The sequence below is a fragment of the Mytilus galloprovincialis genome, chromosome 8 (assembly GCF_965363235.1).
Source record: "Mytilus galloprovincialis chromosome 8, xbMytGall1.hap1.1, whole genome shotgun sequence".
NCBI lineage: Eukaryota > Metazoa > Mollusca > Bivalvia > Mytilida > Mytilidae > Mytilus > Mytilus galloprovincialis.
In genome coordinates this window covers 70,780,625-70,795,007 of record NC_134845.1, presented here as the reverse complement: position 1 = coordinate 70,795,007, position 14,383 = coordinate 70,780,625, and the positions used below count along the sequence as shown (strand labels likewise).

Genomic DNA, 14,383 nt, shown 5'->3' with positions numbered 1-14,383 from the left:
ATAGTTGTGGAATAGCAATCTCGCTTTCATTAGATTAAATCTTTGACACCAACGATATTACTGTTATTTTTCAGTATCTGATGGTAAACAGTGCAACAGTGATACTCACATATGTTTTAAAGGTGGTATCTGCGAGAAAGATCTATGTGGTGAGAATAGATGTCGATGTCAGAAGGGGTTTGTACCTAATTTGAACAAGTCCCGATATCTGAAATGTAAGTATTCTAAAAAGCTGTAGTTAGCAAGAAAGATTAAGGAAATATTATTTTAATATCCATGCAATCTTTTGAATATATATTTTAAAGTTATAATAACATTAAGGTAAAAAGAAAATAATTGCACCAGATGCACATTTCGACAATGTCCTTCCAGCGAAGGTCGAGGCCAAAATATTTCAAAATTTGAAATGTGTTGATAAACTAGAAACACAAATGTTAAAATCAAAACATGCAAAAAGAATGATAGGTATGGACGAGGGAGATACTTTCCATAATTTAGAATAATTTCAAAATTTTATAGCAGCAAATTTAAAATTGAGAATGGAAATGGGGAATGTGTCAAAGAGACAACAACCCGACCATAGAAAAAACAACATCAGAAGGTCACCAACAGGTCTTCAATGTAGCGAGAAATTCCCGCACCCGGAGGCGTCCCACAGCTGGCCCCCTAAACAAATACATACTAGTTCAGTGATAATGAACGCCATACTAATTTCTAAATTGTACACAAGAAACTAAAATTAAAATAATACAAAACTAACAAGGGCCAGAGGCTCCTGACTGGGGACAGGCGCAAAAATGCGTTTTGTTACAGAGTTTTTAGAAAATATCTAGGCTTCACCTCGTTTGCCATTTGAAACAGTTTAAAACAAATCCTTTGTTTCTTACAGTGGGACAGTTAGGTAATGATTGTGAAGAAGATGCGTCTTGCATCGGTCCATTCACAGTATGCAGAGGTGGTACCTGCCGTTGTAAGGACGATTATGTTACCAGTAGAAATGGTTTGTGGTGCACTCATAAAACTTCGTGGTTTGTCAAATTTTCTTTACTTGGAGATAGTTGTTCATCTTTCTTTGCCGAATGCTTTCATTCTCTAGAACAGGAGTGTGTGAAAGGCAAATGTCAGTGTAAGGGAGGCTTACGACGTGCAACTGACGAAGATAATAAAGTACCTTCAAACATATATCATCAATGCAGAAATAACTCCTTAGAATTTGGTAAGTTAGACTCTAATATTTCCTCTTTCTGATTTCACCATCTCCATAGTGACACTTATGAGACTACACAGTTTCTTTCCACTTTCCCTTTCCAAACTGTTGTGATAGTCTGATTTTCTTGTAAATGGGATAAAATTGGTTAACGTTTTCAAACGTTTTAATATAAGGACAACCATTCCACACTATAATACGTAATAGACAGTTCCGTTTTTTTGGTTTTTTTTTAAACTTTTGAACAAATTCAGATTAGATACATAGATACATTTACACTAAATATAAACAAGTCAATACAAAGAAAAATCACAAAAATACTGAACTCCGAGGAAAATTCAATTGGAAAGTCCATAATCAAATGGCGAAATCAAATGACAAAACACATCAAACGAATGGACAACAACTGTCATATTCCTGACTTGGTACAGCCTTTGTTTTATAAAAATCTTTTTCATAGTTTATTTTTGATGTCTTATAGGTTTATAGCCAATCAACGTTCATGACAGCTGCTTGAAGTATATGCTACTTTAAGCAAAATGATAAACAGTTCAAATAATCAGCTTTGATTAGTTCATTTTCTGCTTACATAAGGCTGCGACAAAAGTGAATTGAATGAAAAGAATGAAATAGTATAATGCATTGTTTAATTGGCCAGTATTATTGATATGTTTGACATTATAGGTCATCGAGAGCCCAGAGTTTGTAGTGGTGATGCTGAAGACGATATTTCAGACCCAATTTACCATACAGCGATCAAAAGTAATTATTATTTTTTTAAACTGAGATCTATAAAATAGCTATCCTCTTCCTGGAGAATATTTAAGTTTGCACAGTGCAGATAGTTTTACTACCCGTTACAGTATCTCGAATCTGAACTATTCTGAGTTTTATGGATAAAGCCAACAGTACTATACCGCTGTTCGAAAGTCATAAATCGATTGAGAAAAAAACCAAATCCTAGTTACAAACTAAAAATGAGGAAAACACATAAAATATAAGAGGAGAACTATGACACAACAGAAACACAACACTTAAATGTAACACACACACAGACACGTACTATAATATAACAATGGCCATTTTCCTGATTTGGTACAGGACATTTTAAGAAAAAATGGTGGGTTGAACATGTTTTGCGGCTAGCCAAACCTCGCGCATTTATGCAAATGTTGCATATAACATTAAAATGACGATATTACATGACAGGACTACAGTATAAATAAATGCAAGAACATTAAGGACAAAGACATACACAAATAAACATTACAATAGAAGAATTTGACATGCTAATAGTTATCAAAGGTTTATAATTTAACACACGGTACGTGCGTTTAGTCTACATAAGACTCACCAGTGACGCTCATATCAAAATGAAACAGTTTTTGAAAAATTGCTGTTTAAAGTGCTTTAAGTTCTAGCATATTAATCTATTGTAATAAAAATTCATAATATCTAATAAAATTTGTAGATTTAGCTAACAAGGTCCTTATATTTGTATAAAATAACATTTGTTTATAGTGGAAAGTTGTTTAAACGTTAAATAAGCTACAATTAAAAACCAATTGTTCAGAGAACAATTGAAGGTCTTTCCACCAGTAAATATCTATTTTGATATTAAAATATTAAAAATCAGTCTAAAATGTCAGTTCCTATGGCTTTATGATGTATAGATATGAATTTTAACCAAAGGTCATAATCTAAAACGCCAAATTTACCTATGACCTTGACCTCAATTTCAAGGTCACAAACTGAGGGTCTCAAATCAAAAGACCCTAGGTCTCTAATATGTATGGTTAATAAGTAATATCACTTTACGCATAATTTTAGATGTGGTAGGGGCTAAAACTCCCATTTATTGTCTACGCACCCTTTCAACCAAAATTATTATGTTACGACATGTCGCAACTAACAATTTAGTAAAAATAATTTGTCGATATCTGATAAGGTTAATGAAAATGAGTGAAAATAAGCCAAAATCAAAATTTAGAATATGACCTTGACCTTTGACCTTGACCTAATTTTCATTTTTTTGGACCAAGGACCTTAAATCAAAAGACCCTAGGTCTCTATTACCTATGGTTTACCAGTTAGAAATGCATATTACTAATATCAAATGCAAAAGGGGGAATAACTCTCATAAGGAGTGTTCATATCGCTTCGGTTAAAATAGGACAAATCATGCGAAGGATATAACGAGCAATTTTATAAAATAAATTTGTCGCATTTTTCTACGGTTACGGAGGAGATGCACTCTGATGATAAACAGTGAAAGGGGAGATAACTCTTACAAAGAAAATGGTTCGCCTTAGCAGGGTGAAATTTAAAAGCGCATAAACTATACGATACCATATGAGAAATATCTAAGCGACATATTGCGAAACAAACATTTATCGCAAGAACAAAATTTGGCGGAAGAAAAAAAAAAAAAAAAAAAAAATAATAATAATTAAAAACCAATTGTTCAGAGAACAATTGAAAGTCTTTCCACATCAAAGAAATTATGAAATGAAGCAATTTTTTCGTATAAGGTGATAATGTGCTACTTCAGGTGAAGTAAAGTTTCTTCCAGTCTCATATGAAAGCTTCTTTAAGATTGATTTCAAAAATATAAAGTTTCTATATACTTTTATCTTCTATAATAATAATATATATGACTTACCATTACTAAAAGCCATAGATTCAACAACCATGCTAAAAGTCACATCATCCTTCTTTGATGATTAGTCATTATCAACTATTTCACCTCATGGCAGTTGTAATTTTAAATATTAAACAATGCACAAGAGCTAAAACAATTGAAATTTCTGTAGAATGTTAATTTTCATTCTGTAAAATATATAAATTGATGATCAATTAATTATAAAGAATTCATGTCTAAGTTGTATGTTGATGCTGCTGCATATTTTTGATAAAACTAATCTTCAAATGTTAGTCATAAATGGTCACTGTAGGAATACAACATAAAATTATGAAATAAACATTCACATATGTGTAAAAACTTTATGAAATTTTCTATTCTAGTCATTTATCTTGATTAATTGATTGGATCTTTTTTTGCTTTACATCCAGTGGCAAATGTTTCATGCATATTCAGGATGACCAAACACCTAAATAACTACAATGGTCATCTACGGTATTTGTTGCCAGAGCCCTGTTTGTTGTCAGCACTAAGTCATGTTTCAGTGCTGACATCCGCCTCCTACGACGGGGACGAAGGGTTGGACTTCAGGAGGCACAATTTTCTTAATTTATGTCATTCTTAAAATCAAAATTAAAACTGACATTCGTTTAATACTGACGATATGGTTGTTGTTTTTTGGTTCTACATGTTGTTTCTTCGTACCCTCATTAGTCATATGGAACAACTATTTTCAGTGCCTCATGATAGCTGTAATATGTTGGAATAATTGTAACCTGTGTATCATGACATCCTTTTACATACACATGGTCAATAAGAGTTCCACCTTCTGTTGTTGGACTACTAACAAGTTGTCTGAAACCTTTTGATAACATGAAACTTAATACTGTACAGCTACCTTTCAAAATATCTTGATTAAAATCGCCAATTACAACAACTCTTTCTGATAAGTCTTCCAATTTACAGATTAATGTTTCCATGTTCTCCAAAAATTTTCCTAGATTATACCTCTGGGTTCTGTAAACAGTAGCAACAAAAACATTTCTACTTGGAATCTTGAAAACTATACATTCTAAGTTTGATGTCAAGTTGCACAATTCTGTTTCTGAAGAAAGCTTGTGAAAAACACACACACCACCATGCTGCATTTCCTTTAAAGAAGAATAAAAAGAATCATCTTCTTGAAAAGCTAGAGATCTGGGCAAATGAAAACCATCATATCCCACCATTTCAAAGCAAGTGAATTCTTGATTAGCCCAGGTTTCAGTAAGACAAATGTAATCCGCACTTCTAAAGTCTGGATTTTGTTTAATATCTTCTGCATGAGTCTGTAAACCTTGAATATTGTGATACATTATCTGAAAAGATTGTGTATGTTCCTCTGCTGTATTCTCAATTTCAGGCAAGAATCTTGTCATTTCTGAAACACCCTTTACAATATCAGGATCGCAGAAGATTTTCTTGTCAATTTTTTCAGCTTCTATGCTTTCAATGTGTAAACCAGATTTTGATGTAACTCTGCTAAGGGCTACATATGCCTGACCATATGTGAAACATTTATTCAGATCAACAACACATTCTTCAACTGTTAATCCTTGAACTTTGTGAATTGTGCAAGCCCAGGCTAACTTCAATGGAAACTGTTTTCTTACACAATTGCTTAAAGGAATGTCTTCACTTGAAGGTTTCAATCCAACACAGTGTTTTCCACTGATGAGTTTTTGTACCTGTGCATTTCTTCCTACCCTTTCATTGTCAAAGTGAACATATATTGTACTTGGGAGGGAATTTGGTGAGAAGTCTTTGATAGATATAACAGTTCCCATTACACCATTTACTAAACCATCTGCTGTGTCCTCATTCTTGATTAGCATTACTCTTGCTCCCTCAGCTAAAAGAATAGATATTGGGAGACATACATCTGACTTTAAACAATGTACTTTTTTCAGAGTCAATTTCCCTGAAGTTTTGTCTTTTTGAAAATCTTGTGCCTCAATTAGTTTTGATTCTGTACATTGCTTCATTATCATCTCCTTGTTAAAGGTATCAACCTCTGCATTTGTAGAATATATGTGCAAGGCTTCATCGGGGCTATCACCAAAGCAGTGTTGTAATGTTTCTTTATCAGATGATGACAAACTTTCATTTTTCTGCTTAACACGCAATCTATTTAGTAGTTCAGCAAACATTCCATCCTCACGTTGACGCATTATTTCATCCAACTCGGCAATTTCAAACAAGCCATTCCATAGCTGATTTGAGGGATTAGAAGGGTCATCTACATACAATTTGTCTACCCTTTTTGTTCGAACAGGTGGTAACTGATAAAAATCGCCAACAGCAATTATTGAAACACCTCCAAATAAACAATTGTCTGGTCTTTTTTTAACTTGTCTGAGTCGCTCATGAACGAAAAACAACAATTTCTTATTGACCATTGAAATTTCATCAATTATCAAGATTTGCAAATGTTCTAACTTTGATCTGAGCGAATTAATTTTGTCTTCACTAAGAGTTGCATGATCAGGTGAGAGTGATTTGAAAATTCCAAGAGCACTATGAATTGTCAATCCATGGATATTAAATGCAGCCGTTCCAGTTGGAGCTGTTAACAGAACTGTGAGATCATCTGGATTATTTGTTGTTTGTGCTAATATTCGAGTTGCTTCATATTGAATACATTTGATCAAGTGACTTTTACCCGTTCCAGCTCCTCCAGTGATAAATAAATGTAAAGGCTCTGGTGTTTTTCCGTTTGATTTTTGAATGCACCAATCTCTTACTTTATAGAGAATTCTTCTCTGTTTCACATTCAAACTTCTTAGCCTTGGAATAATTTCATTTTTTGTGAGAGAAACAGACAGCAAATTAGTTCCAACAGATGATGAGCTCTTTTCATTCAAATCTGGTATTGATAAATCCTCCTCAATCACACTAGATACTTTCCCTTCATCTATACATTCTCTTCTATTCACTTCTGCTTCTGGGCATAACTCACACCAAGCATCTTCTTTAGGATCTTTTTCATGAAATTGCTTTTCTGCTTCCTCTAAATCATGACCATTTTTCACAAAGTCTGACATGTTTTTGATAACAATTTCTTTCACAGAACTTAATGTGTTATCCCCTTGAAACTTAACTCTTCCACATGTGAAGAAATTCTCATATGTTTGAAATAAGAGTGGTTTTAACTGTTCATCATATCTGTATGGCAAATACAGTTGCAAAATGCTTTGATAATATTTTTCTGGATTATTTTCCTGAGAGAAACGTGGATATTTTATAACTGCAGGTGAAGTTCTTGTGCGTTTTCTAATATACCCAAGTGAGCCATCAAGTTTGAAGGTTGTGTCTTTATTAATTTTCTGTGGTAATTGTGATTCTAGTATAACACTGTATTCAGAAGTGAATCTTGCAAGACACAATTTGATAAAGATATCAATGTGTGGTCTACCTTTATATCTATCAACAATGTTGTTCATCCAAGTACTATTTTCATCTTCATCTTCACTGTCACTATTTTGTCTTTTTCTTTTAGAAGACTTACAATTTTGTTGCTTCTCTAGGTCTTTCAAAGGAACGCTCATTCTACATGGATTTTCACCAACAGGTATAAATTCTACTTTCCTTGAACACTCTCGTAATCTCAATCCAGTTACTCTAAACACTGCTTCCTGTGCACTTATCTCTCTATGGTGTAAGTATGAAGTTCCAACTTTTTTCATAGTCTGTTGAGCATTTAGATTTCCTTCTTCTGCTTCATTTTTAGTCTGTTGGAGAAGTAATCCTAGCTCTCGCTCAGCTTTACTTATGTAACTTATAATGTATACAACACAGGAAAATGCATCCAAAATATATTGTATGTCCATGTTTGCATCCCAAGCCCTCAAAAGATGTGGGTTATACTGATTGGTGTATATTTCATTTGGCTGACGTTTAAGAACTACTGTATTGCGATTGGTGATAAAACGATAATATGTTTCGAAGCTTTCTTGAGTAAGTCCTATCTTCTTGAAAATTTCAGAAACATCTAAGTTTTCATCTTCATGATTTTTTATAACTTCCCATAAGTCGGACAATATTTCCTTTGCTAATTCTTCATCGTCCTCTGAATCTTTATCTGGATCACTTGGTTCTGAGATAAATGTTCTAGATGAGGGAGGTCTTGGGAAATTAAACCGACATACTGTTCCCTTTTTCTTACAAGATTTTGAATGTTTTTTGCTGTGTTGGTGTACTGCCATAACAATGTCATGCAATTCTTTGTCTTCCTTTTCATCAGGTATCTCACATGTTATGTACTTGTCAATAAAGGTAATAATGTCATCAATATCATCTTCGCCAAATTTTGGAGCATTTTCTACCCAAAACAAACAATGTGTGTGGGGAGAACCTCTTTGTTGAAATTCAACTCGGTAAAAATAGTCGATTATTTTCCCTATTGGTTGAGCTTCTGACATGATAACATCCTTCAGATACATATGAAATCTATGATCAAACATTCTTACTGCTGTAACAGGATTGCTACACAGAACTTTACATTTTTCATCCCATGTCATATTTTCACTATTTCTCGTGTCACCTTGCTGTTTTAAAATTGTGTTTATAATTTCTAACCATCTAAAGTCTGCAGAAGAAAAAGAACAGAAGAATGTGGGGACTCCTAACTGTCTTATCATTGCAAATATATCTTTTTGTGAGCTTTGCCAATAGGGAGGAGTTCCACGAATGGGTTTTAAATATTTTATAGCTTCATCTTTCTTAAATAATTCTTTTAAGGTTTCCTTGTTGCAAAGCATTTCTCTTGTAACTTTCTTTCCTTCTTTCGAAAAAGGACATTGTTTTCTAAGAGATATCTGAACGTTTGAAATCACACTATTGAGCTCTGTTAAATATTGACTGAAAAATATGTAGTTGGTATCTCTAGCAAATCTGTTTTCAACACTCATTAATCGAAGATTAAAGTATCTTCCAATTGTCAGTTTTTCATCACGGTCTTCATCCGAAGTATTTTTACCTGATGGAAAGTGCACAGGAAAAGTTTTAGCTTCAATACCTGGTTCTTTTAGAACACTAAGAGGATTGTTATTTTCTGCAGGGGCTAAATTAAATACTTGATCAAAGCATAAATCTAAAGCCTCTTGTCCTATGTCAGCAGGTTGTAAACAAGTATCTAATTGAACACCACGTAACTTATCATCAATATAGCTATATTGTTCGCTTTCTACCTCTCTTTCATTGTCTACTTTCGAAGACTTTGAAATGTTTTCTAACTCATCTTTCTGTATTTCTTTATTCCCCATCATCTTAGTATCATCAGAATCAGAATCGGATTCATCATTCACTACTTGATCATCATTTACCTCAGGGATAGGATTTATCCATTCATCATTGATAGCGACATCTTTATACCACACGTTTTTATCCTTTAAATACACAAGTGCTTGCTCCAAATGGTTTGGTCTAACATATTGGTATTTGTCATAGCCTTTGTAGTTAAGTTTTCTCTTCAGTTTAACCTTAAGTAAAAGACTTTCATCTTCTGATCGTGGTAGTATCGTAGTAACTTTTTTCAAATCAGATGGCACACAAACTATAGGTCCATGAACACCTTTCTGTCCTCCTTTTGGTAAAGCCATTATCTTCATGAATGGAATATTCAGGGCTATTAGTTGTTGCTCTATTGAATTTAGCTGTTTTAATTCTAATGGAACATCTTCAAGCATTAAACCATTTGAAAACGAATCGGCAGGTATTTTACCTCTCATCATTTTACGATGACAAGTATAACAAATCCATAGACTTGTTCTGCATGTTCCTTCAAAAGCACAATGAGTATTGCAGTCATCTGTACATATGTGTTTATATTTCTCTGTTGTGCATGAATCATATATAGAACTATCATAGGACCCCTTTTTACAGATTAGAACCTGTTTTTCAAAGAAAAGCCTCAAGCAGCAAGAACAAACACATTCTGGACCTTTCTTAACCGCATCCTTAAATTTTCTGATAACTTCAGTTATTTGTTTGTTTTCCTGTTTTAAATTTTCACGACGTGTTTCTGTTTGTTGTTTAACTTTACATCTGTGTGAATCATCATCTGCATACTTCTGTATACTTGCTTGTTTCACATGTTCTTTGTGCTTTTCATCTTCCTTATACTTTTTTATACTGGCTTGTTTCACATGTTCCTTGTGCTTTTCATCTTCCTTATACTTTTGTACACTTGCTTGTTTCACATGTTCTTTATGCTTTTCATCTTCCTTATACTTGTGTACGCTTGCTAGTTTCACATGTTCTTTGTGCTTTTCATCTTCCTTATACTTTTTTACGCTTGCTAGTTTCACATGTTCTTTATGCTTTTCATCTTCCTTATACTTGTGTACGCTTGCTAGTTTCACATGTTCTTTGTGCTTTTCATCTTCCTTATACTTTTTTACGCTTGCTAGTTTCACATGTTCTTTATGATTTTCATCTTCCTTATACTTGTGTACGCTTGCTAGTTTCACATGTTCTTTGTGCTTTTCATCTTCCTTATACTTTTTTACGCTTGCTAGTTTCACATGTTCTTTGTGCTTTTCATCTACCTTATACTTTTGTACACTTGCTTGTTTCACAAGTTTTTTGTGCTTTTTATCTTCCTTATATTTTTGTACACTTGCTTGTTTTACAAGTTCCTTGTGCTTTTCATCTTCCTTATACTTTTGAACACTTGCTTGTTTGACATGTTTCTTGTGTTGTTCATCTTCTTCATATTTATATATACTAGATCGTTTCAATTTTTCTCTGTACTTGTCATTTTCTTGATATTTCTGAATTCCAGATTGTATTAAGTTATCTCGGTAATCCTCATTTTCTTTATATTTCTGAGTTCCAGATTCTTTTAAAGCATCTCTGTAATCTTTGTCCTCTCGATATTTCTTGATACCTGCTTGTATTGCAATATCTCTGTATGTCTCATTTTCCCTATATTTTCTTTTCAGAGTGGAAATCTTTCTTGCTTTAAATTCCTCATCTTTCCTGTACCTAATCCTTTCTTTTTCAGCTTTTGATAAGACTTTTGATTCATCATCCGAAGAGTTATCCGAATCATCCAATTCAGACTTTTCCCTTTCAACTTGACTAGATTGCATTCTGTTTTGATACCTTGACTTTTGACTTACAGCTGTGACAACTTCGTAGTGATTGATGCCAGTTAGATGTTGAAGATAGATTGCCTGAACATTAATTTTGTTTTTGCTACATAATTGAGATGAAGAATATTTAATCCACGAATCATTGTAATAAGTGTAAATGTCAGTTTTTAGCAGGTCTGCACATGCTATAATCTCCAACTCAGTTCCCCATACATTATTTTCTTTCATCTGGAGAGAATGTATGTGCTCTGTGATAGTTTTGAATCTTGGCTGTAAAAAAGATTTAAACATATCTGCATTTTTTATCAAATGATCAACTATAGCTTTTCTTATATTTCCATAAAACTCCTGTCTATTTGAAAGTGCATATGAAATAGCTCGAAACAAACAATTTCCATCACCTGTGATAGATTTTGTAGTAGATGGGGGGCCCATATCAAAAATAGTATTGGTGATTTGCTTGTGAATATGCTTAGTTGGTATCTTAACAATGAGACAAAGCTTTTTCTTTGCAATAGTGTTGATTGGTTTAAAATCATAAGACATGTCAGTTGCAGACACAATTTCAACATCAGACTCATTCTTGTTGATATTATTATTGGCATTACTTTCAGAGCTATAGATGTCAAATGTTACATTTATTTTTTCGTATACTTTTGTAAGGGTTGACCCTTTTTTGTTTTCTACTTCAACAATTTCAGGCAGCTCATAGTCACTGGTGTTCATTGTTTCATAATTTCCAATATTGCTATAGTTGATGTTCATTTCTTTATGGTTTTCAGGACTTTTATCACCATTATTGTACACTACAGGTTCTCCAACTATAGATATGCTTACTCCAGTTACTTCAAACCACTGATTTTGACTTGCTCCTGATACCATGTTGCAACAGTATTGATAAAGATGATCTAGACTGCTCAATTTTAAAAGTAAACTTTTGCCATTACTGTGCTTTAAACCAAACTCGTTTCTTGCATGTGAATCAAACAAAAATAAATCTACGCCATGTTTCAAGGCTAAAAATGAAGTATCATATGCACATATAAAGCAAGCATCATAATCTACGAGGGATTCCTGTAAAGCTTGGTCTAATGGCAAAGAATTACCAAATTCACTAAAATCAATACTTTCTGATGTATCTATTACAGCAGCTATCGACTCTTTTAGTGACAATTGCATCAATTTTCCTGATATATCTAATATTGGTGGTAGGTCGGATATTAATAAGTGATGATTATTACCACTAACACGGCTATATAAATCATTCCCATAAATCAGAACCTTATCTAAATATGTCTGATCCCAATACGTTAAATCTTTCAATTTACTAAAAGCAAGAGCTGAACAACAATTTGCCACACATTGCTTACCACTGTTTAAACCAAACCTTAAATCTCCTTGGTGAAAACTACCTTGTACAAATGTATTTCTAATACCTGGTCTACTAACCTTTACACAATCCTTAACCATAGCTGTGTTTATTTTGTTGTTACATTGTGCTTTGATTGAAGTGTTGTTGTTTATTTTACTTTGATATTGTTCCAATTGAACTTTATTCATAAGTACTATTTCACTCTCAGTTTCTATATATGGATAATTGTGTTTTAGATCTAGTTGTTCAATAAAATGTTCATACTTCTTTTTAACAATCCTATTTTCATCCTGTTTTTCAATCTGATTTTGATCCAGTTTTTCTGGCTGATTTTGAACAATTTTTTTATTCGGATTTTTATTCAGTTTTTCAATCTGCTTTTTATCCAGTTTTTCAACCTGATTCTGGTCTAGTTTTTCTGTCTGATTTTGTATATCACTTTTATTCTGATATATATTATCATCATATTTATTTCTCTTGTATTGATAGTTTGTAGAGCTGACGCTCTGAACTAGTTTTTCAGTTTCATTCTCATATAAATGTTCAATTCTATTCTCTAATATATTTTCTATTTCATTTTCTAATATATTTTCAATTTCATTTTCTAATATAATTCTCTCATTTACATCAAAATCATGACATTTTTGAGAGATGACGCTCTGATCTAAATCATGACAGTTTTGAGAGATGACGCTCTGATCTAAATCATGCCAGTTTTGAGAGATGACACTCTGATCTAAATCATGACAGTTTTGAGAGATGACACTCTGCTTTAAATCATTACAGTTTTGAGAGATGATGCTCTGATCTAAATCAAGACAGTTTTGAGAGATGACGCTCTGATCTAAATCATTACAGTTTTGAGAGATGATGCTCTGATCTAAATCAAGACAGTTTTGAGAGATGACGCTCTTATCTAAATCATGACAGTTTTGAGAGATGACGCTCTTATCTAAATCATGACAGTTTTGAGAGATGACGCTCTTATCTAAATCATGACAGTTTTGAAAGATGACGCTCTTATCTAAATCATGACAGTTTTGAGAGATGACGCTCTTATCTAAATCATGACAGTTTTGAAAGATGACGCTCTTATCTAAATCATGACAGTTTTGAGAGATGACGCTCTTATCTAAATCATGACAGTTTTGAAAGATGACGCTCTTATCTAAATCATGACAGTTTTGAGAGATGACGCTCTGATCTATATTTTGAAAGATTAGAGAGGTGTTGCTCTGATCTTTACTATTTGATTGGTTGTTGCACTGACCATCCCTAAGATTGTTGTTTTTTTCCTGTCTAGCTTTTCTCTGTCTTTCTTTATTTTCTTTCACCCTTGTACTTCTTGACTTTTTGCTTTTTTTTGGCATTATCTGAAAAAGAAAATTAATATATTATTTAATTATTTAATATCGTATATTCTAGTTTCTCAAATAACGAAAACAAGTTGTGAAGGAGTAAAATATATTTGTAATTTATCAGTTACACAACCCTGGATACTAAACAGTTAAATTATTGCACCGAATCGTTCTTGAGCTATCAAATATTGTATTCAAAATCAGGGAATTTATACCTGAAAGTAAATTAGCTTCCTTAAAAAGTTTGTTTTGTTGTCATCATTTTTGCAGACTGACAATCATTTTCATAAAAGCATCATGTTATTTTTAATAATTACTAATGTATGTGTTTATATCATTGTTGCATAGTATACAGTGGCTTTGGTCACCAATGCTTTTTAACTTAGTACTTTATTTGGCCTTTTAACTTTTTGGGAATTGAGCATCACTGAAGTCTTTTAACTTGTAGACAAAACACACGTCTGGCTTAAATACGAAATTTAATCCTGGTATCTATAATGAGTTTATTGTAGTTTGTCAACTTTATTGCAGTTGATCTATGTTTGATAGTTTGTAATTGGTACTTGTTGCACATCAAATATAGTTCTTTATTTTATTGTCAATAGACAACTTATGTTCCCATGTCTCTAATTCTCATATACCTGAAAACTACAATTTGACAGATATTTA

General features: G+C 32.8%; 1 protein-coding gene across 1 annotated transcript in view; it reads left to right on the top strand.

The window, feature by feature from the left end:
* Positions 1-14,383, top strand: part of LOC143042489 (uncharacterized) — a 41,913-nt gene that overhangs the window by 11,913 nt on the left and 15,617 nt on the right. The window contains exons 6-8 of the mRNA XM_076214797.1: positions 75-215; positions 890-1,216; positions 1,892-1,969. Of these exons, the coding sequence (XP_076070912.1) occupies positions 75-215; positions 890-1,216; positions 1,892-1,969 (546 nt within the window). The remainder of the gene's footprint in view (positions 1-74; positions 216-889; positions 1,217-1,891; positions 1,970-14,383) is intronic.